The 21,549-nt window shown below is 39.1% G+C and overlaps 2 protein-coding genes across 5 annotated transcripts; both read right to left on the bottom strand.

The window, feature by feature from the left end:
- Nucleotides 267-4,317, bottom strand: LOC109837328 (formin-like protein 20). Its single transcript, XM_020405521.1, has 5 exons — nt 4,239-4,317; nt 3,990-4,143; nt 3,399-3,538; nt 3,248-3,283; nt 267-1,102 (listed from the first exon to the last, which is right to left on the bottom strand). The coding sequence occupies exons 2-5, from the start codon at nt 4,123-4,125 to the stop codon at nt 542-544; spliced, it is 873 nt and encodes a 290-aa protein (XP_020261110.1). The 5' UTR covers nt 4,126-4,143; nt 4,239-4,317; the 3' UTR covers nt 267-541.
- Nucleotides 4,333-21,333, bottom strand: LOC109837329 (regulation of nuclear pre-mRNA domain-containing protein 1A-like). 4 transcript variants are annotated; one of them, XR_002246242.1, is made up of 4 exons: nt 21,008-21,333; nt 18,234-18,364; nt 15,320-15,567; nt 4,333-4,346 (listed from the first exon to the last, which is right to left on the bottom strand). XR_002246242.1 is itself a non-coding variant. In XM_020405523.1 (4 exons), exons 2-4 carry the CDS (start codon nt 18,313-18,315, stop codon nt 11,636-11,638), a joined length of 441 nt encoding a protein of 146 aa, XP_020261112.1. In that variant the 5' UTR covers nt 18,316-18,341; nt 21,008-21,333; the 3' UTR covers nt 11,620-11,635. The 4 variants fall into 4 exon arrangements, 3 of the variants coding, with proteins under 3 accessions (XP_020261112.1, XP_020261113.1, XP_020261111.1); XM_020405523.1 differs by lacking the exon at nt 4,333-4,346 and adding an exon at nt 11,620-11,746 and having other exon boundaries at nt 18,234-18,341; XM_020405524.1 differs by lacking the exon at nt 4,333-4,346 and adding an exon at nt 11,620-11,746 and having other exon boundaries at nt 18,234-18,349.

Raw genomic sequence — 21,549 nt, forward strand, 5'->3', positions numbered from 1 at the left:
CTACTATGCATTTAATGATTAACTATCAAGGTTAGATTCTTGATAGTACAAACATGGCAGACCAAAAAGTAATTTTGCAGACCACATTGTAACTTTCTCTTATAAATAGACACAAACTGAGGGCATTAATACTGATGACAGTTCTTCATTATCGCCATTACTTTGAGCTCGACTTCAGCTACAACATGGCAACGTTCACACCTTTTCCTGAAAAAACCCCTTGTAATATGATGGTTAACTGTTGCATAATATTTGACCAGACTATAAAACCAACCAGCAAACCTATATAACTCAAAATCCACTTTTTTACCAACTTTTGTTTCCTCCTGCTCAACACTTCAAATGAGGTTGGCCTCCATTATGGTCTGCTGTAATAATATACATGTATATATCACTTTTAACCCAGAAACTATACCACAATACCAGCACTACTAATATATAAACTATAAACGACCATGAACATATCCCGTTTGGTGGAGCATGCAGAGAGTACAACAGTCTATAACCCTAATATCTCTTTCTTAATATAAAACCACCAACACTATTGAAATGGTGGAGGATATGAGGGCTGCCCAAAATAACCACCGTCTGGTCCATACTGGTAAGGGCTCGGAAATGAGGGAACCCCAACTACTGGAAAAGACGGCGATCCATAGCTAAAAGCGGTCGGCTGTAGTGGTGGAGGTCGAAAAGGCAGCGATGGAGGTTGATACATTGAATCTGAGTACAAGATAGGTGGAGGTGGGGGCGGTGGAGGATGCTGAGGTTGAGGCAAGAAACAAGGCACGCTGCTAAAGCTAGTGCTACTGTTCTTGTTGAGTCTTTGCCTCTTGCTAGCATCAGATTGACCAATGACTCCTTCAGAAGCTAAGGAGAACACATAGCTAATGTTGTGCCCTGAGATTTCCAGTCGGCTTTCTTCATTTGTAGTGTGCACTCCGTTTTCATGTTCTGGAGGAAACTCGGGAGGTGGCGGAGTTTCGCAATAGGTTGAAGCTGGCGGAGGAGGCGGTATCTCATCAAGATTATTTTCGAGCGGCGGCGGAGGTGGTGCTTGTCCAAGCAAGAGCCTTCCCAGTTGATCGTACCGTGACTGGGCAACCTTTTGAAAGGATAAAACAAGCAAAAAAGTAAAATAGTAAAAACACAAGCAAGGAAAATGTATGAATTTATGAAATGTATTTAAAAGATCACCAAATAGAGTAGAGCACTTGAAACAGATAAATATATGAATGAAAATCATGCACTCTACTCTCAAAATTATGGATCCTACTGAAGCCTATTAATAAGCTCCACCGAAAAAAAGAAAAAAAAACAATAACATAGCGAAGTTTTTTCCCCCTGAAAATCTTTTGATCTCTACTGCATGAATCATTTTTGCTTTTTTCCTATTGAACTCTGTTACTAACCGTCCTCTTGCTAGTTCACTAAACAATACATTTTTGCTGCCCCAATCCTGTTTGTTTTTATCAGGCCAGATCTCTTGCTGTTCCAGAGTAGGATGCAAACTTAAATTTCCACTGTGCATCACGCCGAAACTATCTCAAATCCCCTATTTCTCCTTGATTACAAATATTGGTAATGGAAGTGATGTGCCCAAACAATTACCTGGGATGATCAGTTCCACTATCCTATCCTTGACCAATGTGCAGAAGGCTATATACTGCAGCCATCAAGCCTCTCTGCAATTATGCAATAGACGTGAGTTCACGTCCTTGCTTCATGAAGCTTTGGTTAGCCTCAATTAAGGAATAGAAGTTCACAGGACTAGAACTGAGAAAATAAATCTATTCAAAGTTTGTAATATATAAATGTATGCCTCATCATCTGAAGTCACAGCATCAACAACAATAAGAATGGAGATGCTATATTGTCTCGAACAGAGAAGACCTAAGAAACGAGAATAGTGCACCATAAATGCAGCAGATGTGAAAACCTTAAGGCCATGTCGTAAACAAGGAAGGACCAAGCTGAGGAAGAGTATATTACAGAACAGTAACAGTTGAAGCAGCAATAAACAAATTCAGAGATAAATGTGTATATTAAACGGATTAGGAAATGGAGGTAAATTCTCTAGTTGCAGATAAAACAGATGGTTTGAAGGCAGATTATTTTTGTATCGGCACCACATAGCGCCCTAAGAAATAACTGGTGAAGGACCTTACAGAATGGACAGCCTTCACTTTTTTTATCAGCTTAAATACATAGACTTTATGGTCGAGTATAATAACAGTTGGCAACTAAGATGGCAACAAATTTGGACAATCTGAAGTTAAGTAGTAAAATTGGCGAGATGGATATAAGACAAGGATTCATCATCTATGTAGCACGGACACGGATCCGATACAGCCATCCGACACGCCGACACGAGGCAAATCCTAAAAAATACATAGGATACGTGTGTTCGACACGTGTGTCCGACACGGACACGACACGACACGGCTTCATGTTATGCGTGTCCGTGCTTCATAGTTCATTATCACTGATCAGATAGAATCTGTTTCTAGTTCGTCTTGATATATAGTTCCTGATCAGGTGGAACTAAAATACCAAAAAAGAAAATGATAAGAAACAGGAAAAGGGGCGCTTTCACTTCAAAATTTTATCATCACTGTGAATTTAACCCTTCAATGAACAGTGGTTATTTCATGAGATACCTAAACATGTTGTTGAGGATCAAAAAGGCAAACTTTACTCTAGTCATTCAGCTGTATTAGACAAACTAATACCCAATACATCTGAAAGATCGTCTGTCAACCATGCACCCAAGATCATGTATTATAGGCCCAAGAAAGATATCTAGAATCTCAAGTTATCAAACTGATATCATGGCTTTGGATGGACCTAAATACAGACTAATTAACAAAAGCAGACTCAGATTACCTGAAGAAATAAATTGAGACTTATTACATGCAAGCTAAGACAACATTGAAACATGCAGTGCTGTTTGATTATTGAGCTTGCAGGTCCAATCCTAAGTATTACCATCAATTCTTCTGCCTCAAAGGAGTAATAAAAAGATCGTGCATTATCCCAGAAAATACTTACTCAAAAAACAATATTAAATATATGCTAATATAACAAACTTGAGTAAGCCAACAGATAAAAAGTAGAAAATGTAGCATACCAGAAAAATGAAAACACTTGTATGCTTAACTCATTTAGGCCATAAATTAGGTTCATCAAAAAGGGTACCTGAAGTTGGTCTTAATTATAGGCCATAAATTAGTTTCATCAAAAAGGGTACCTGAAGTTCGTCTTGGAGTTGGTTAACCTTCAACTCCTGAAATCAGTATAATCAACCAGATTAGAAATATGTATATACACAACTAAAAACTAACACCCAAGACACTAACTTGCAAAAGTCGAGAAGAAAATGTAAGTAAATAGTGACCCACCTGCTCATTAAGTGCGTCTCTTAAATGGGTCACCAATGTCGACCTCGATGATTCAGCATTTTTCAACTGTTCTATACATTCTCTCAGTAGACCATGTTGCACCCACAACTCGTTAGCAACTCCAGATTCACTGATATTACCTATTCATCAATTCGTTTAAATTAACATGAAGTAATAAGCAACTATTATGCTCAAAATGCAGTGGCATAATAAAGGAAAAAAATGCTCATCTTTGACACAACGTAAGGATTGGTACTACACAAGAACCAATTCAACCAATTCAGTCACATGATATAACTTCACGGAAAGAGAGGATTTACTTTCAGACCCAAAAATAAAATAATATATGCATTTTATCACATCACAACTATAAAAAGATAAAACATTCAGTTGAACAGAATGTACTATTACTCTATGGGGAGATTATTATTACTAGTTAAAAAACATGAGAAATAATATATCTTAGATAATACTACTAAGAGAGACTCCCACAGTTATAAGTTGGCCCATCAACATAACTTGAATATCTTGCAAAGCATGTTGCATTATGAGAATATCCAGCTTGCAATAGATGATAAACTCTACACTTACCTAAGTTAACATCACTGCCGAACTCCTTTTCAATATTTTCAATTGAGCTAATAGCTGTCCAACATTTCCCAAAAATTTTATCCTCATCATAGTCATTATAAACATAATGATAACTTGCAGCGAGTTTTTCAAGCATATTTCTAGATGGTTGTTCCTGAAGATGGAAACAAGCAAAACACAAACTTCAGCAAACAAAGAAGGCATGCAAAGGGATATTGTACAAACTCATAGTCATTCACGGGTTCTTACCAGCTTATAACTTATACCATTTCCATTTCTCTTTCCCAAAAGGTCTTCCTTCAAGGTCTGCCCTTGAGGACTGAAGATATATACGTCATTCTTCCCCCATATGTCAACCTGGAGGGGGGGGTCGGGGCGTGGGCATCAAATTTGGTACACAAAATCAGTATATGATACATGTCAGACATATTTGAATGCAGAGAAAAGAATAAAAGGGTCTCTTTCTAGATATAAAGGGTAAGTAAATATTCCACTATGGATTCATTATATAAATTTATAGACAAAAAAATAATTTATTTCCTGAGTACGGAATCCCTTTTTTGAGTTTAACATTGAGCAGAAGTTGTCAAGGTGCAAAGTGATCTAAGAAGCAAACTAATCGGTATATGCTCTCAATTTAAGCAGCTAAAATACTCTTTGCATTTAAATAGACAAAACACAAAAGTTCTTCAGAATTAAAGTACTAGTGTTCATGCGTATGCTATCATGTGTCGTACTTTAAGTAATGCAACCTTCATATGTAAATCAAGTGGTGCTGTAACTTAAAAGTTATTTATTACAACACGCCAGATTATCTTCCAAAACAATATCAAGATTGAATTATCATACTCCTAAATCATATATAAAAAATGAACATCTAGGAACTTGCTGCTAAAAGGTTAGATATTATACAGTCTAATTAGGTTTGCTTAGCATGACATGTGACATGCAATAATATCAAAGAATATAAACCAAAAAACCTGAATATATAGAACAAGCAAAGGAAAAGTAGAGAGTAGACCTTAATGTCAGAATTCATAAATGTTGCATATGGCATAGCCAACAAATCATTGGGTAAAGAAATCAAATCTTTAAATTGTTAGATATATCAAACATCTTGATCCAGACATGAAATCCAAATTCAGTAATTAACCCGGTTTAAGAGATTACAGTGATCAGTTAAAAGGTCATTTTAAATGTTAAAGTGCGCACGCTCTGTTTTACCACTTATATGTGCGAGAAATTCAGTAGTGCGGTATCGCATGGTTAATTGGAATAGGAGTTCTGGCAGAGGAGGTTTCATATTTTGGGGAAGGAAAACCGTAATGCTATTACCAGAGGTCTTACATCAAGGTGTACACTTCATCCACAATGAGTATCAGGTATAACCTACTTATAAGCTATCACTGTTAACCTGACCACTCGACAGTATCCCCGCCCCCCCCAACCACCCCACACAACACAGACAACAAAAAGAAGAAGAATAAAGAAACAAAACAAACAATCAAACACACACAAAATCTCCATGAGATGATTCACTATTGCTTAATAGAACTAGAAATATCCATATAGAGCTTGTGGTAAATTGACACCAAGTATCAATCAAATAAGGGTTATTGAAGATAATAGAAACCTAATTCATTATGATATCTTCTTGGCTTTATATAGGCCCCTACAATCTTCAAATAAGTCCCTAATAATACTAATATGTCAACCTCTCCTCAAGATGGCGAAAGATATCTATTAAGCCCATCTTGTCACATCCTCTAATTCATATCTACTGAGTTGAGTCCTTTAGTCAGACAATCTTGCCCTGGTCTTAGTCGAAACATGACTTAGCTCCAGTATCCACTATCCAATCTCTTGATGTAAGAACCTATCGATCTCTCGATGTGTTTGTTCTATCATGTGCACTGGTTGTTGGCAATACTTATAGCTGACTTGTTGTCACACCATAATTCATCTTATCTCCTTGATCCAGTCTCAGCCTCCACCAGCATACTCTTCAACCATAGCAATCAGCAACTCCTAAGCGCATAGCTCTATACTCTGCCTCGGCCGTCGATCTCTCCCACCACTGACTGCTTCTTGCTCTTCCACGAGACTAAGTTACCTCCTATAAAGATGCAATATCCTGAGGTGACCTACCTGTCATCAGCACGCTACCCAGTCAGGTCGCAATAACCCCGATGTTCACATCACATTCTTCTGAATATCAGCCCTTTCCGGCGGGCACTCTTTAAATATCTCAGAATCTGAGGACACAGCGTCCATATGACCCTCCTCGCGATCTGCATGTAGCACCTCACCCGCTTACTGCCAAAGGAGATATCAGGACGTGTGGACTCAAATAGTCAGCCTTCCGCACCAACCTCTATATCTGTCACCATCACTGGCTTCTCCAGCCTCAGCACCTACTTGACCTCTGGCGATCGGCTTGTATTGGCAGGTTTGCCACCCTAACATTTCTGTTCTCTTTGCATAAGATCCAGCTGCCATTACTTCTCTGGTGATAGATGATCCCTTCCGCTCCCTCGAGCCTATTCTCTATTCAAAAAAGCTATTAAGCAGCCAAGATCTTCACCTCAAATTCCTTACCCAGTTCACTTATGGCCAATCCTCCTTCGCATCATCCCCCTGTAATACTCATAATCATCCACATATCCGCAACATCTAGTAAATCCTGGCCTCCACTCGTCGAATAAGAAAACACTGTGATGGTCGGCGTTATTGTCGTATCCTATACCAATCATAAGCCCTTCTCAATCTGCATCGAACCAAGCACGGGCGATTGCTTCAACCAATAGAGAGACTCTTCAATCTGCCCAGACCTTTCCCACTGTCTATCCTTGTACAAAAAACCTCCATGTGGTATCTCCATGTACTACTCCTCCACTAGATCTCCATGAAGAAATGCATTCCTTCACATCTAGTTGGCTGTCAGCTTTCCACTCCATCCATTTTACTGCCAGAGAGATTAAAGTCGACAGTGCTCATCTTCGCCATCCGGTCAAAGTTCATCTAATCTAATGCCATATGTCTGCACTATTACCCTTTGCCACCAGGCGAGCCTTTGAGTACCGCGCTCAACTTGTCCATCTTGGATTCTGCTTACAGTGAAGACCCACTTTGCATCCAACTGCCTCTCTTCCTTCTGTAATTTACTAGTCCCAATGCCGCGTTCTTCTCTAGAGGCCTTCCTAGCACTCTCGCAGTGCATAGCCCGCTTTCCATTTTCGGGTCCTTCTAGCCAAACCCTGAACAATTGTTAGTGTACATAGACAGCAGTCCAATGAGCAATGAATGCCTCCAATATCAGCGAGGTGGAACTTAGCATATAGTACATACTGGCGCAGATCCCAACCAATATCTACCGGGGATGTCCTCCGCATTACTGGAGTAGTCCTCCGTATGATATTTGGATGTGGACGATAGGCGAGAGGAGATGTTATCAGTAGCGCAATTTATCACCTTGGGATGAACAATTGGTGTGGTGTAGTATTTCAGGAGTCGGGTGGCGGGTTTTGCAAGAGACTTGGCCACGACACTCTAGGCACGTAGCGTACTGTTTTCCTCCAATGATTTGCCCTTCCCTACTATAGGTATAGCTCCCCTGAACGGGGCCTACACCTCTTTCTCTGTTCCTTTTCTTCTATTCTCCGCGCTCCTCTCCACCAAACTCCCTCCTCAACCAATTCGCGCTCCCAAGAATCGATAACAAGAAAGGATTCATCCACATTGCTTCCTCAGTCTCTCACCATTCTCCTCCTCTCGATCCATACTGTCTAGTATGGACAGCTTACCAGACAGATGAATTTACCTTCTGAGTGTAATATGCTCGAGTCTCTGAAAGTGCCACATCCTATGCTACAAACAACCTTTTTTCCACCTGGCCCTCCAGCAAACAATATCCCTTCTGAGAAAATAGCAGAATATCCACCAACAAATACACTTCACACTCTAGGGGCAAGTTCCGACAGGACGGCCTTTGTCCTTCACTAAACACACACCAGCAAAACACTTTCGAGTGGAGGCATCCACCATTATCTCCTTCAATATCTACACACGGAGACTATCCAATCAGCACTCTCTCGAGCGGCTATTCGTTTATCACGCGAAGGCCGGTCAATAACTGTCTTCCCCATAATGCTCTGGGACATTCATAGAGATCATCATGCTTACTACAACCTCTAAAAGATGTCTGTTTTCCTTTTTCGCTACCCATTCTGTGCTGGAGTGCTCATGGACCAGGTTTGTCTGTGCTATGTATTCCTGAGCCTGACAAATATTCTTCAAGGCTCTGTTGTATACCTGGTCCCATTATCTGACCTCAATACTTTCACCACTGCTCCGTATGTCTTGAACACTATATGCAACAATTTTGGAACACCCACCCCAACACATCACATCTTTATTTTTCACAGGTATAACCAAGTACACGAGAGAGAAGCAATCATTAAATGTAACAAAATATTGTATCATTCATAAACTTGTGGGACAAGGCCCCCAACATCTGAAAAAAAAAAAAAAAATATGTACCAGCTCAAATCGCATTGAGCAACTTCTACTGCCACGCAACTAACACTAAAGCTTCTAGTAAAGCTTTCCCATACTCACATGCATCACACACAAGTTTCTAGGTTTATTTCTTTCTCAATAAAGAAGGATACAATCTACCTAAAACACAATAGATGAAGTGGTCCCAAACGCTGTGTGATGGAGCCATAAACTCATTTTCAGCACTCATTTTAGATCCTACTCCTGCCTTACCCTCTATACTGTACCACCAATGCTGAATCCAGCCCTTCACCCGATCCAATACCACAGTCCACTACGCATCTGCCCAGTCCCAAGTCTCCCCCGATGCCCCTTCTCTGGAGAATTACCTTCCGGAATATCAAAAACGACGATGCATTTTAGTGGAGTCAATGATTGAAACATATAATACAAAGATTGGACTGGAAAAGAAGGAGCCATGCAAATCACATTGGACAAAGTACATGAACAGTCAATCGAGACTAGTCCCTTTACCAACCACCCGCTGAAATTACCCATCAGCTGTTTGAATACTATCAGCGCGGGCCCGCCGCGATGCTAAGTGAGTGATTATGATCGACGAATCACTAGCTTACCTTGTCACATGACGTTTAGGAGATGCACGAGTCGCTATCACTCTGCTATATCTGTCTGGGACATAGATGAAGAGGCATGTCATGTCATCCAGTACCTTTTGTTGCGTCATGAGCATACGGCAGCAGTTTGCCATCTGACGAAGAACGAAGTACGATGCTCTCCGCCAGTCCCATTCCCTCAAATCTCCATCCCCTTGCCTACTGGCTGTTTTTTCCTGAGTATCGTGAGGAGAGCACCGATCCTCGCTCTGTAAGACACCTCAGCTTCTTCTTCTTCTGCTACGTCAGATTTGCCGGATATCCCGCCTCTCTTCACCACCGTCTGCACCCCCACGCACGACCACGACCTCCAACGTCCCACGTCCACCGAATCTCCATCCTTGGATGGCTTTGCTGCTAAGCATGCCATAGATGAGCCACCGCACCGCAGTATAGCACTAGTCGGGTCTCTCCCTAGTATCCAGCACGTAGAGGCTCCAGTCCTGCTTCACCACAGAAGTCCACCTGTCCCCGACCTGCAGTACCTAATGCGAGTCTCCTCCTGATTATGAGCAGAGATAGCTCCTCAAGCTTGCGAATCTTCGCGCTAGAATAGGACCAATTGCAATTCGTGAGCGAAACTCTGAATTGTCAATCTTTAGAAACACGCATACGTACCTCTCTTGTAGATAAGGCCTCCCGCTCTTTACATCCCGGGTCTTGCAGCTAGCCGCGGGCAGAGAAAGGATCATATATTCCAGCACAGGGTTGCCAACTCGTAGCATATCCTGATACGTCCTTTCACCTGGCATTGGTCATCGCTCTTTATCTGTAATACCCTCAGGTTTATACCCCACTCATCCTATTCCTCCATCAACTTCCAAGACTTCCTTCACTTTCTCAAGGCCATCCACCTACGCGGCGCAATTGTCAAACAACCGAGTTGAGAAGCCAGAACACCAACATATGAGTGGACTTCCACTCATCTCTTCCCTCCGAGTCCTCTCCTGTATCTGTCGCCTCTCCTGATCAAGTAACCTCCATGTTCCTTCCTTTGCAAGGGTATTCTCACCCGCGCCGCCAGCTCAGGTTACGTACCAGGATCATCAAAGCTTATATCGATGGTCGGATTCTCATTTCTTCGAATGGTTTTGTTCGCCTCTCACAGCCAACAACTTATCAATTTCATCAAAGTTGTGATACCTCCGCCCAGGGTTCACTTCTTGATTGATTCGCACTCATCAAGCTTCCGAACCAACATTGTTCACTTTTTTCTTCAAACCCTTGTTGTGTGCACGTGAATTTCGGCAGTCACTTCTGCGCACACAAGGGTAATCTTCAACAACATTCTCGTGTTCTCAGACGAAACAGAACACAAAGACAGGTATATTATCCTCACTCGAATGTGAGTATATACTCTTCTTCCATCAGTTCAGGAACTGAAGTCGACGCGAACCATGTCAAATCTCGGTCCGACACCAGCGCATCAAGGGCCGAGCAGCACGTGCCGTAGATGGGTTGACGGTGCAGCGGCTAGATGGGGGGTCCTTGTGCTTGAGAGTCTGGCAGGGGGTTCCGTCTGGCAGGGGTAGTTTCCGAGTCTGGACTGGTCGGCGAGGGTGGATGTGCGGGGTCACGCTAGATGGGGGCCTGGTCTTGGAAGTCTGGACAGGGGGTCCGGTTGCAGGGGGGGTTCCGCATTTGTGGACAGGGGGGACCGGGGGGTCATGGATGGGGTTGGGGTCAGCGCTAAGATAAGGGGTCACAGAGGAAGTCAGGTCAGGGTTCAAGGAGATCAGGGGTCGGACGTGGGTTTAGGATACATGCAAGGGTTTTGACGGGATCTGAGGTGGTTGTTAACAGGGGGTCGGGGATCTCAGCGAAGCGTTAGAAGGGTGATCTCAGGCGGCAGTGTGAAAGGACGGGGAGCGGAGAAAAGGAGGGGTTTGGTGCTAACGTTTTGTGCTCTGATACTCCATGATATAAATATAAACCTAATTCATTATGATATCTCTTGGGCTTTATATAGGCCCCTACAAATCTTACAAATAAGTCCCTAATAATACTAATATGTCAACAGTTATCCTTATAGAGGGGTAATTATTATGAAACCCACTCATGTTACTTTTTCATTTCAACACCTCCTGCTGTTTAAAACAAGTAAAACTTGTTGTGCGCGACGCGGAAGCGGTCGAATCACACAATCCGAACAAAAGAGATCACAACCAAATAAACAAGCACAATCACCAAATAACACAAGAGATGTACGTGGTTCGGCAAGTTACCTACGTGCACGGGGTAAGGAGGGGGGAGATCTTACTATTAGAAATCAGAGAATACAAGTAGAGTTACAAATCTCTCAGATCAAACCCTAAAACAAAGCTCTTGATCTCTCTTAACTCTCCCACAATTGGATGCAACAATCCTCTCTCAAAGACTGCTCAAATTCGTCCTTGCTTAACCCTAAACAATCAGGTTTTGAGTTATATACAACTCAGAAACGAAACGGTCGACCGAGAGTAAAAACACTTACAGTCATCCGCGATGACCGCCAGCAGCTCCGAATCCTGGTAGTCTTCGTGCACGTTCGCGGTTGACCGCGGCGGTCGACCGCCAATCTGCCTGGCTGATTTCTTTGCTGTTTTCCTGTAATTCTTCAAAACTAATTAAATTATAACTTTTCTCTAAAAAAAAACCCTCAATAATGCTTCACTTCTTCCTCAATCTATTGCAAAACTCATCATCCCTCTATTCACATCAAACCCAAGTAACCACAGCCATTAACACAGAAAATTAACAGAAGATCAAGGTAATTTATTTAACCCTCCCTTTGATTTTAGCGTCTATTTTGTGTAACTTTCAGTTTCTAATATCTGTTTTGCCTTTGAGAGAAAGGCAAAATATGCCATGAGGAATAAGAAGAGAGAAGTTTTGGAATATAAATGATTTTTAACAGTTTTTTTAACAGTAGGGTGTTTTGTGATGAAAAAATAACGTTAGGGGGCTTCACAATAAACTTTCAAACTAGAAGGGGGTTTCACAATAATTGCCCTATTTAATATCAAATGCTTGAGCTTGGACAGAGACTCATACTCAAATTGATAAAAAAATAAAAATAAATCCAACAATAACACAAAGAAATCACACACCTCACTCGGTAGATGGGATGGGCTAGTTTAACATCAAATTCTCAGTCATGATTGTAAAAAATGGGCATAGTTTCCCACCGAATCATGTACAATCATGTGAAAGATGACGCGCGTACTTGGATCTCTACATGGATACAGATATGGACTAAAATCTCACAACATGCATCTACCAACCAGCTTGATATGGATCTGCATATCCATGTACAGCTGGCAAAGGATGCAAACACAAAAACTCAAACTTTCTCCAGTCCTAGTAGAAAGAATAGCAACATCGTCTAAGGACTCAGAAGAAAATATTGTGGTATGAGTGTCAGACTTATGGTAAAAAAACCAAGCTGAGCCAACAAAACATCAAGGCTACATGTTAGAACAGACTTTCGCTGCAACCTGTTAAGACCAGATACAGATTGGCAGGGTAGAGTTTTGGATTTATGTAGATATTACTCTCTGTAGTCTCCTAGGGACAATTTCAGCTATCATACACACCTCTTCCGGAAAACATTAAAATAAGTCAAATGCACCGATATAATCTGCAAGTATCAGTAGCCCCCATTTGACATATTGCTTAGCAGGAAGGCCAAAATTCGTTACTGGAAAAAAATTCTACATTCCACAAATTAGCAACACCATTTGACTTCATATCCATTTGATTCATTGATAGATGGCTTATCTTTTGCTGGAGATTGTCTATCCAGTCGCTCATACATGGAATGACAACCTAGCCTCATTCCATAACCTATTTGTTAGAATGTAACATCTTCCAAATATTTATATCAGAAAACTTGATATGAATTTTCAGTCAACAAAATTATGGATTGTGAAACTTCAGTGTTTGAAAGAGAACTTTATGCAAACTGATCCATATATTTGAATACTGGTTCGAATGCTGACCAGAAATCTTCTAGAGCTACAGAAAATATGCCCAAATAAATCAACAAAATCTACATGGAACGATCCCACAGCATAGAAGTTCACAAATCAAGTAACAAGGATCAAAGTAAATAGAGAGGTTAAAGATCAGAGACAAGAAAAAACCTTAAAAGTCATCGGCATTTAATGAAAAAAATAATGTTACCCCAAGGACTTCCCCAATAACCTAGGAAAGGATACCATGCTAAAAATAGGGGGAGCACACTAGATGAGGAATGACCCTTTTGTGGCTCCCGACATAGGATGGATACTTGGTGTAAAATCCCTTTAGAATAGATATCAGCTTAAGATAACCCTATGATAAGGTTGCGTAGCTACAATTTAAAATGTCAAGAGCGGTAGTATCAGGCAACAATGACTATTACTGCCTTTTCATGAAGGTTCCCCAGATCATCTCATTCCAAAAAAAACAGATCTGGGAACAGTTTTGCAGTAGTTTATCTGAAACCTTCAAAATTTGTGTATAATAGTGATTGTGCCCTTCGAACCTGAAGGAAAGGGAGTAAGATCTATAAGATAGCCCCGTCCACCAACACAGAAAAAAAAATTCTTTTTTTTTTGTTTTTTTTTTTTTGTTTTTTTTAGAGACCTGGTACATCATATCTCCTCTGGTGTTGAGGTTCCGGGGATCTCGAAGGATGATTCCCCTTACGACCGCCGCTTCTTTCTCTATTTTACTGTCCCCACTCACAAATTAGGGTTAGTGTTGTGGGAATGAATTTCTTTATCCGATTTGGACCTTGTTAACTTAAAATTATGAGGAATCTTCATATAAGCCCCTAAAAATTATAAATATACAATTTGAATAGTTTCTAATTCACAAACGAATTAAAAGGAATTTTTCATTTGGTCCACTATGGATAGTGAGAGGCAGGTAGTCAAACCAGATGCATTTTGTAGACACACGAGGAAACTCACTGCTTAAACCAAAAAGAAAAAGATCAATTAGGTGTGAATAAGTGAGGATTCTCAATTTAGCAAGTAGTTTAAATCTTACCTCCCTTAAAATAACTCAAAGAAAGAAGGATCCTACATGCATAAAAATACATAAGGTTCCTAAACCAAATGATTTATGACTATATTGTAGAAATTGGGAAATAGTCTATCACACGTCTCCATTAAATTTATATTCTACTGATTGAATCATCTTTGCCTCAATGAATTCTATCATTTGGAATCCTGAAATATTTGTCATTATTAGACCTCCATTCATGGCACAAGCTTGCACCATACAAATTGATAACCATACTAGCCTTAGAACCATCGAGAGCTTCACTTCTGAGAGATCCTGATCATCCCAATAAACACCTAGCTATATGATGTAGTTCTTTGTGATTACATATAAATAATTTTTTGCAAACTTTTGTTAGCTTAACCTATCCAACTCATCATTTTTGCATCTCTCTCTTGAACCTTCATAATGCTTCTTCCACAGGTGAGTAAAACAAATATCTCTAAGGGTTCTTCTTTCGTTTTTCTTTTTTCCTTTTCGTTAAACTTTAAGCTAATAAAAGGAAGTGATATGAACCATCAAATATAAGGAAAAACTTAACCACAATAAAAGAAACTATTGAATACTAGGCTTAAGGGGTTAGCTAAAATCTACTTCAAGGGGCCAATTAAAAAATAGGCAAGCAGTAGAAGAAACAGAAACTGACGGCAAGATAATGGTCCTAACAGACAACACATAAACCAAGAAAAAACATGGCTGAAGATTATACTCTTTGCTGGTAGATCCATAACTATAAAGCTTCAGGAGTTTATAAAATTATTACATATGCCATGACAGAGTAGAAAATGAACAAACAAGGACACATGTATATTTTTCCTTTACTAATGCATGAGGCAATTGAAAGGAATACCACTACTACATGTATGAAGCTGTTGGACGGTATAGATCTATCTTCAATAATGAACTACATAAGAAATTACCTAACTTGAAATAGGATAAAAAGCATGTAAACAAAAATTAATGCACTTCGATTCAAAATAGTGACAAATATGTCAACCACACAAATACAATTTTCACGTGCACAGGGATCACAATGCATGGAAAAGGTTGTACATGACTGCATTCAAGTGGGCTAGTATGAATTACAGCAACCAAATTATGCACAATAAAAGGAAATTGTTCACTTACCAGTCTGACAGCAGCTTTTCTCCCGAACTCATCACCATTATCAATCACATCACGAAGTGCATAGGGAATAACTTTCCAAAATTCGCCAACAAATTCCATACTCTTACGCCGGCTGTTCTGCAGAATATCATTTGCAAGATACAAAAAATACAACCGTTGATCTTTCGGAGAAGAATAAAATTGTCGCTCCCATGTCTCAACAACTTGTTTCGCGTTCCTCCTATGGAAGATACACCAATGTGATAGAGCTTCATTGTGTTAAGAATGTCATGAAGGATAAGCAAGAGCACACCCAAGGTCTAAAAGCTCTAACATAAGATGAGTGAATGCTTCCAAAACTACAATAAATATAGCCAAAATATATAAAACATGAAATAAGTGGTGTTGAGAACTTGAATTGCAGAAAAACAAAATGACTTCTTTCTTTAAAATAGGAAAGTGTGGTGTTAAGAGAGGGCGATAACCATAAAACTATGTAGGAAATCATAGAGAAAGTTGGTATTACGTCTCCTTTAAGGAAACATCATTAAATGTAGTTCCTCAACAATAGGCTTTCGGGAAGGAAGCTAACGAATTCAAACAAGAAAGGATAATCATATTTCTGAAACATCAATGCATAAAATGGAACCATACAAAACGTGATGTATTTATGCTAGCATTAGTTTAAGAATTTCAAAAAATTCAAATTCCTCTATTAACAATGACCATATTTTTGTCTATTTTTTGCTTGCATTTAACAATAATACATTGTTCCAGTGTGTTCCAGTGTATTTATTGAATTATCAACTAGTAATCAATGTCTAAAAAACTCTGTATAAGTATCATGTAACCAAACTACCTTCCATCTATATCAACAAGAATATCCTTTCTTCAATAACGATTCCATATTTTCATAAGAATTCATCTTCAACGTTTTATATAATCTTATCCATTTTTGCAACTGTACTTGATGATCATAAACTGATCATAAACTGAGTTATTGAATCCTTACTTCCTAACCATTTGAAAATTTAAAACTCTTCCCAATAAGTATCAAGCAAGCTACTTCTCGAGTAAATTCAAAAAAAAATATTTGTGTCTTCAATATAGACTCTACATCATCATAAATATATCTTTTGTATCTTCAATTTTTTGTACCGCCTTACCATCTTTTCACTTGTATTTAGCAATAATAAACTGAAGCTACAGAACTCCAAACTAAATCAATATCTAAAAATACATCCAAACACATATCACAATCAAGCTACTTGCCGCCTAAATCCACAAGAAATTTTTTTTACATCTTCAATTCTCTCCTTCCAAACACCCATCCATACTATATGTTAGTCCTCTATGAAAGGAACAATTTATTGTAGGCTATAGCTGCAATTTCGTGATAACAATGTCCAAATCCTCATGAATAAATATCTAACTAGACAACTGAAATGAATGAGGTCACTACCACCATAAGGTTCTTCTAAAGCAAAGTGCAAACTCTAAAAAACAGAAGATAGTTGTGAACTCGGTGAGAATATGCTCAAAATCATATGAACAACCTTTAAACTCTTTCCAACACCTCATACAATGTAAATTACTGTTTAGGTATGGATTAGTTGAGATGAATTAATGTGCTCATCTTCTCATATAGTTTAGTAAACCAACAAAATAGAATAAAGGGCAATAGAAACTAAAGGGCTCTTGCCAGGTATAGAAAATCATAATCATCCTGCTAAAAGACATATTCAGTAATATCGAAGGCATATGACTCACTGAGCCTCACTCGCTGGGCAGTGTGGGGAGGTGGCAAAGCTCGAAAATGCGAGACATTGCCTCATATTTTTGTCCTTTATCATTCCAATTGGGTCTTATACCCGATAATCCATATCCCAAAAAAGAAATGAACTAATTATGCATTTTTGGTAGCCTGATTGATGACCCTAGACGGTTCTCGTTTTTTCTGCCTCTCTCTCACGATGCGAGCTTTATTTATAAAATTTGGAGAGTGCAAGCGATTTTCCGTTATTTTTAGGTTGATTTTTGCGGAGCACACATAGGAAAATATAATATTTCTTTTGCTGTTCTTTTTTCCTCCCGTCCCTTTTTCTGTCGATTTCTGTATATTATCTTTTCTTGTCATTTCTTCTTTCCATCATGGTTTAATTCTTATATGCTTGTGAAAGAATTGGATCTTATACAATATACACAACCAAAGGCATACCCAAGTGATATGCTTGATTATACATTCACAAAAATGTGATTGTGGTGTGTGTCTCGCTTCCTTGAGAAGTGCACATCGCTTTGCACCTTGCAGTGGTGTACGTAAAGGGAATTTGTGCCCCGCAGTGTGTGTTGGGCCTTGACAACAGCAGATTAGCATGATAATGCATTGTGATGACCCTTGTACTAACATAGATAGTCATGATCAAGTAATGGTGACTTCTATACTAACCATCGCAGGACGAGCTCATGGCAATGAAAAGTTTGATCTATTTTGGAAAAATGCATTAGACTTCTCTTAGAACCGCTAACATATATTTAAAATTTATTATATTGCTAAAATAGACAATTGTTAGTTATCAAGCCAAATAAACTGCTGATAGCAGAACACTAATGGAGTTCTACCAGGTTCATCTATTAGTTTGACTGTCATGGAATGTGGAGAACTATTACACTTTGCAAATGCATTACATGTATAAGAGTTTGTAGGTTTTGGTAAAAACTAACAAATAATCATCGCCAACCAAAAAGGAAAATTCAATGGTAGCAACTCACCAACATGCAGCAAGTTGCAAAAGAAACTTCAAGAATATTAGTAATCTCATAATGGAATCTAAACAATGTGCATATGCAGATTTATTAAATGTGCCTAGCAACTCTTAAATTAACATAGGACTTTTTTCCATATTAGCTTATACTGAAATATGAGAAAGGATACTCTCAATGCTCTGCTGCGAACTGTTGAGCTTAGCAAGTTTATCAACCAAAATATGTGCATTAAAAGCCCCATCTCCATTCATTTTCGTTTTTCTTTGGTGTAGAACTCCTACAAACCTGTAATATGTAAGCCTACAATATTGATAGAAAACAGAGAAGTTAAGAGTGTCCTTGTACTTTAAGAAGGAAGAATACAAGGAAACTTTCAATTGTAAGAATTAAGATATGGAAGTCAAGCACGCAACATTCGAGTCATGAACTTTTCATGAGACATAATCAACATGACTATTCACACCGTCATTCTTTTGAAAACATATGTGACCTGCAAATAAGTCCCACAATATGAAAGGTTTCATTGAATAACCAGCTCGAGGACCTCTATCCCGTGTGTGTACGTGTTTGCAAAAGAGGAAAATAAACATTCAACAGAAATGTCCTGTCACAGACTGGAAAACATGTATTTTGCACACTTCTGTATGGTGGCAAAAGATGCAAGTCGAAGTAGACAGAAATGAGCATACGCTTCCACCCAATACAAAGTTATTTTTATTTTTGAAAGGTGGCTAAATAATATGGGTTTTCAATAAAGTTGCCAGGGCTAAAAGGTCCAAAAGCTTTCCCACCATTTACCTTAACGTTTTCCAAATCTTCGCATTATAATGAGAATGTACGGTTTTTATAAAATTTTGAGATCCCTAGGCTTTTGAATAAATCATGCAGATGAGCAAAGAACTAGTAATAAGGGTGTGTTATGGTCGTCGTTGCTTGTAGTTAGAGGGCTACAATTGCAAGCCAATTCAATAGCTGGAATCGATTTCCTTTTGCATCTCGACATATATTTGAAACACATTTTCAGCACCGAAAGGTGTAGTTGGAAGCTTGGAACTGCACTGAACGGAGCTCCAATTACAGCTTAAGAATCGTGCTAAAAGAGCCACAGTAGCATTTTGATTTAATGATATTTTTTGGTATCTCTCATTGTAGATATTGATAGAAAGTTAACTAATTAATATTTTAAATAAGGAGAAATTTTTTAAAGACCATTTTTAAAAAAAAAATTATTAGCAAAATCGATGCTTTTATAAATAAATTAGCAATATCGACCTCTTCTTGGTCATGTCATTACAGCTAGCCTAAAAGAGGTCGATTTTGCAAAATATAATCTTTAAAATACACATGATTAGTAATCCCGTGTATTTAGAGGCCGTTAATTACAAACCAACAGTCTTGTGTACCTTAAAAGAATCAGTTTAACCTGTGATTAGGGACAGGTAAGTATACACGGGACACGGGACTAGTAGTCCCGTGTATTTTAAAAACTAAAGTTTACAAAATCAACCTCTTTTTGGCCAGCTGTGATAACATGGCCAAAAAGAGGTCCATTTTGCAAATTAAACCTAAAAGATGTCAATTTTGCTCATAAAATTTAAAAAGGGTCTTTTTAAAAAAATATACTCCTTTAAATAATTATTTGATGTAGTCAGAAAACTAAGTTATCCAGACAACTGACTACCACACTAGGAATTGCATGACAGTGCTGACACTGAACATACATTACTTTCAATAACAAATACTCAAAGGGACCCTAAAACGCAACATGATTCGAGCATTCTTGCTATCATAGCCAATTCAATTGTGATAGTATAATCGATAAATCCACAAAAGGCAACTTCATGCTGATTACCATGCAATCATGTAAGCGTACTGCTACCGTTCTTCAAGCCCACAACCATGTTCTTCAAATGGAGAAGGTTCCCAACTACTTTCTCTAAGTTACATCACTATACTTTTTTTTTTAAAAGTTTGCGTAGATAAGAAAAGGAATACAACAAAGAACTTTGCAGGATAGAATAGACCTACTGTAAGTGATGTTTTAAAGTTTACGAGATTACCTGATCATCTAAAGCTTGGTCAAGTATTTAAAAAACTACAGTCAAAAGAGGAAGTCTTGGCCTGGGAAAAGATGACACGATCACTAAAGCAAGCTACAGCTTAAGAGAAAATTCTAACATAATGAAGTTCCATATCACCTAACAAATTATCATCTTTTCCTTCCCATCCAATAACAAAAAAACAAAGTTATAGTCAGAATTTTTTTTAACAAAGCCATAACAATAAAATTTTATCCGGCAAGGTTTTGTATGAACTTTATGCCATAACTATTGAATAAGGTGTCCATTTCCAGGATAGTCAACTGCATTACTTATGCCACTGCCAAGCTACCGTGTGCACTATACTTTTCCGCCCGAAAGAATGATTACCATATCCCAAGCCGTTGCAAATTCTTCTCTTGCCAAACTGAAGCCCAAATCGAAGGAGAAAGTTTACCAAATAAGTTCAAGCACAATATCAAGAAATGAGACCCAAAGAACTTCAAATTTTCAGATATTAAGTAAAATATTAGATAAAATCATATGACGTCGCGGTTAACCATCCACAAGCTCCTACTAGGACTTTCAGAGCCCAGTGAACCCCAACACCTCACTAAAACACACGTATCCTTTTCTCTCTTTGTCTGCAGTAAAGGACTGCCATTTACAGTAAAAACTACTAAAACAATTCTCGTTACATTTTCACTAAAAAGAGCAAAGCTCAAATTAAAGACGGAACCTTTCCAGCTTTTTCCCTCCCTGTTACAATCAAGAACAAACTCACAACACACCCATGATCAAAACAAACTTTTACAGCTCCACCAATAACATAACTTCACCTCTCAAAAACCAATCTTTAGCAAGCAATCAGAAACAGAACTCATCAAATGTCTCTGAGAATTACCTTATGATTGCAATGCAGCTAATGCAAGCGGTGAATTCGAAGCGGAGGACGACGGCGTCGATGCAACGATCCTCCTCCTCCTTCTCCTCTTTAGTCCAGAGAGCAAGAAAGAGTTTAGGGTTTCCCAAATTCTTCTCTCACTGAACAAAACAATTTTCGATAGAGCTCTGAATGGATCGATGTCAGAATTTAGGGGGAGAGAATGAGAATCCAGCATTAAATTCGCTCGCTTGTTTTATTTGGAAAGAAACACAGAGGAGAGGGAGGTAGCGCGTGAGGAGAGAGAAGGGGGCAGAGAGAGAGAGAGAGAGAGGGGTTTTCGCCCTTTTTTGTCTGGGTTTAGGGGGGGTTCTATTCCGGGAATGCCCCTCCAAGTTTGGACTTGGGACTGTTACTAGGGGTATTTTGGGAAGGATGTTGAGGCTTGTTGACACGTGGATGATGTGTGTGGGGGGGGTCTGACAAGCTGACTCGGACTCAGGTTGGACCTCGGTTCGGACGATGCAGAGATTTTGAAGTTGCGTTATTTCGTACTGGCCCCC

Source organism: Asparagus officinalis, chromosome 4, assembly GCF_001876935.1.
Source record: "Asparagus officinalis chromosome 4, Aspof.V1, whole genome shotgun sequence".
Classification (NCBI taxonomy): domain Eukaryota; kingdom Viridiplantae; phylum Streptophyta; class Magnoliopsida; order Asparagales; family Asparagaceae; genus Asparagus; species Asparagus officinalis.